Below are 1,541 nucleotides of genomic sequence, written 5' to 3'. Positions count from 1 at the left end.
ACACTCTCTCTCAAAAAAAAAAAAAAAAAAAAATTGCAAGGGAAAACCAGTTTCCTGTGGAGTGTAAAATATTTAAACAGCTGGCAATTAGACTAAGGTAGATTGATTGTTCTCAGCTCTCACTTAAAAAAAAAAAAATTCCCCCACTGGCTGCTCTGAAAAGCATCTTTGCATTGCTTGTCGTCAGACACCTTGCTTGCTGCAGCGGCCTCCGCTGCGCGCTTCCTTCGCCGTCGTGGACTCCAGCAGCCTTATCCCCAGAGTCCCTGAACTCGCGCTTTCTTTTTAATCCCCTGCATTGGATCACCGGCGTGCCCCACCGTGTTAGACACAGCCAGAGACACCAGCTCCGAAATCACCACCAAGGACTTGAAGGAAAAGAAGGAAGTTGTGAAAGAGGTGGAAAATGGAAGAGAGGCCCCTGCTAACGGGAATGCAAATGAGGAAAATGAGGAGCAGGAGGCTGACAACGAGGTAGAGGAAGAAGGTGAGGAGGAAGACGAGGAGGAAGAAGAAGGTGATGGTGAGGAGGAGGATGGAGATGGAGATGAGGAAGCTGAGTCTGCTACGGGCAAGCTGGCGGCTGAAGATGATGAGGATGATGATGTCAATATCAACAAGCAGAAGTCCGACAAGGATGATTAGACAGCAAAAAAGGAAAAGTTAAACTAAAAACAAACAAACAAAAAAAGGCTGCCGTGACCTATTCACCCTCCACTTCCCATCTCAGAATCTAAACGTGGTCACCTTCGAGAGGCTGGCCAGCCCGCCCGCCCACCACGGGCAGTGCCACCTGCAGATGACACATGCGTTTCACCACCCAACCCAAACCATGAGAATTTGCAACAGGGGAGGAAAACAGCCAAAACTTCCAAGGCCCTGCTTTTTTTCTTAAACGTACTTTAAAAAGGAAATTTGTGTGGGGTTTTTTTTTTTTTTTTTTTTTTTTGAGACGGAGTTTCGCTCTTGTTACCCAGGCTGGAGTGCAATGGCGCGATCTCAGCTCACCGCAACCTCCGCCTCCCGGGTTCAGGCAATTCTCCTACCTCAGCCTCCTGAGTAGCTGGGATTACAGGCACGCGCCACCATGCCCAGCTAATTTTTTGTAGTTTTAGTGGAGACGGGGTTTCACCACGTTGACCAGGATGGTCTTGATCTCTTGACCTCGTGATCCACCCGCCTCGGCCTCCCAAAGTGCTGGGATTACAGGCGTGAGCCACCGAGCCCGGCCGGAAATTTGTGTTTTTAGTTTACGTTTTATATTTTTGTACATATTGTTAGGGTTAGCCATTTTTAATGATCTCCGATGACCAAACCAGCCTTCAGAGTGTTCTCTGTCCTACTTCTGATTTTACTTGTGGTGTGACCATGTTCATAATAATCTCAACGGAGAAAAAAAGCCTTGTAAAAAAAAGCAAAAACGACAACAGAAAAACAATCGTATTCCGAGCATTCCAGTACCTTTGCTGTGTAAGTACTTAGCTGTACTATAAGTAGTTGGTTTGTATGAGATGGTTAAAAAGCCAAAGATTAAAAGGTTT

The 1,541-nt window shown here is 46.4% G+C and overlaps 1 protein-coding gene across 1 annotated transcript; it reads left to right on the top strand.

Moving 5' to 3' along the window:
• Positions 1-270: 270 nt before the first annotated feature.
• LOC116547173 (prothymosin alpha-like) lies at positions 271-645 on the top strand (the record flags this gene model as incomplete). Its single annotated transcript, XM_032273210.1, has 1 exon — positions 271-645. A coding segment is annotated over one exon (375 nt), but the record flags the coding sequence as incomplete, so codon positions are not given.
• Between the last annotated feature and the right edge of the window lie 896 nt (positions 646-1,541).

Source organism: Sapajus apella, unplaced genomic scaffold, assembly GCF_009761245.1.
Source record: "Sapajus apella isolate SASKATOON/1434 unplaced genomic scaffold, GSC_monkey_1.0 scaffold2265, whole genome shotgun sequence".
In the NCBI taxonomy this organism is placed as follows: Eukaryota; Metazoa; Chordata; class Mammalia; order Primates; family Cebidae; genus Sapajus; species Sapajus apella.
The sequence above is the reverse complement of the archived record's forward strand: the minus strand, read 5'-3'. Positions and strand labels throughout refer to the sequence as shown.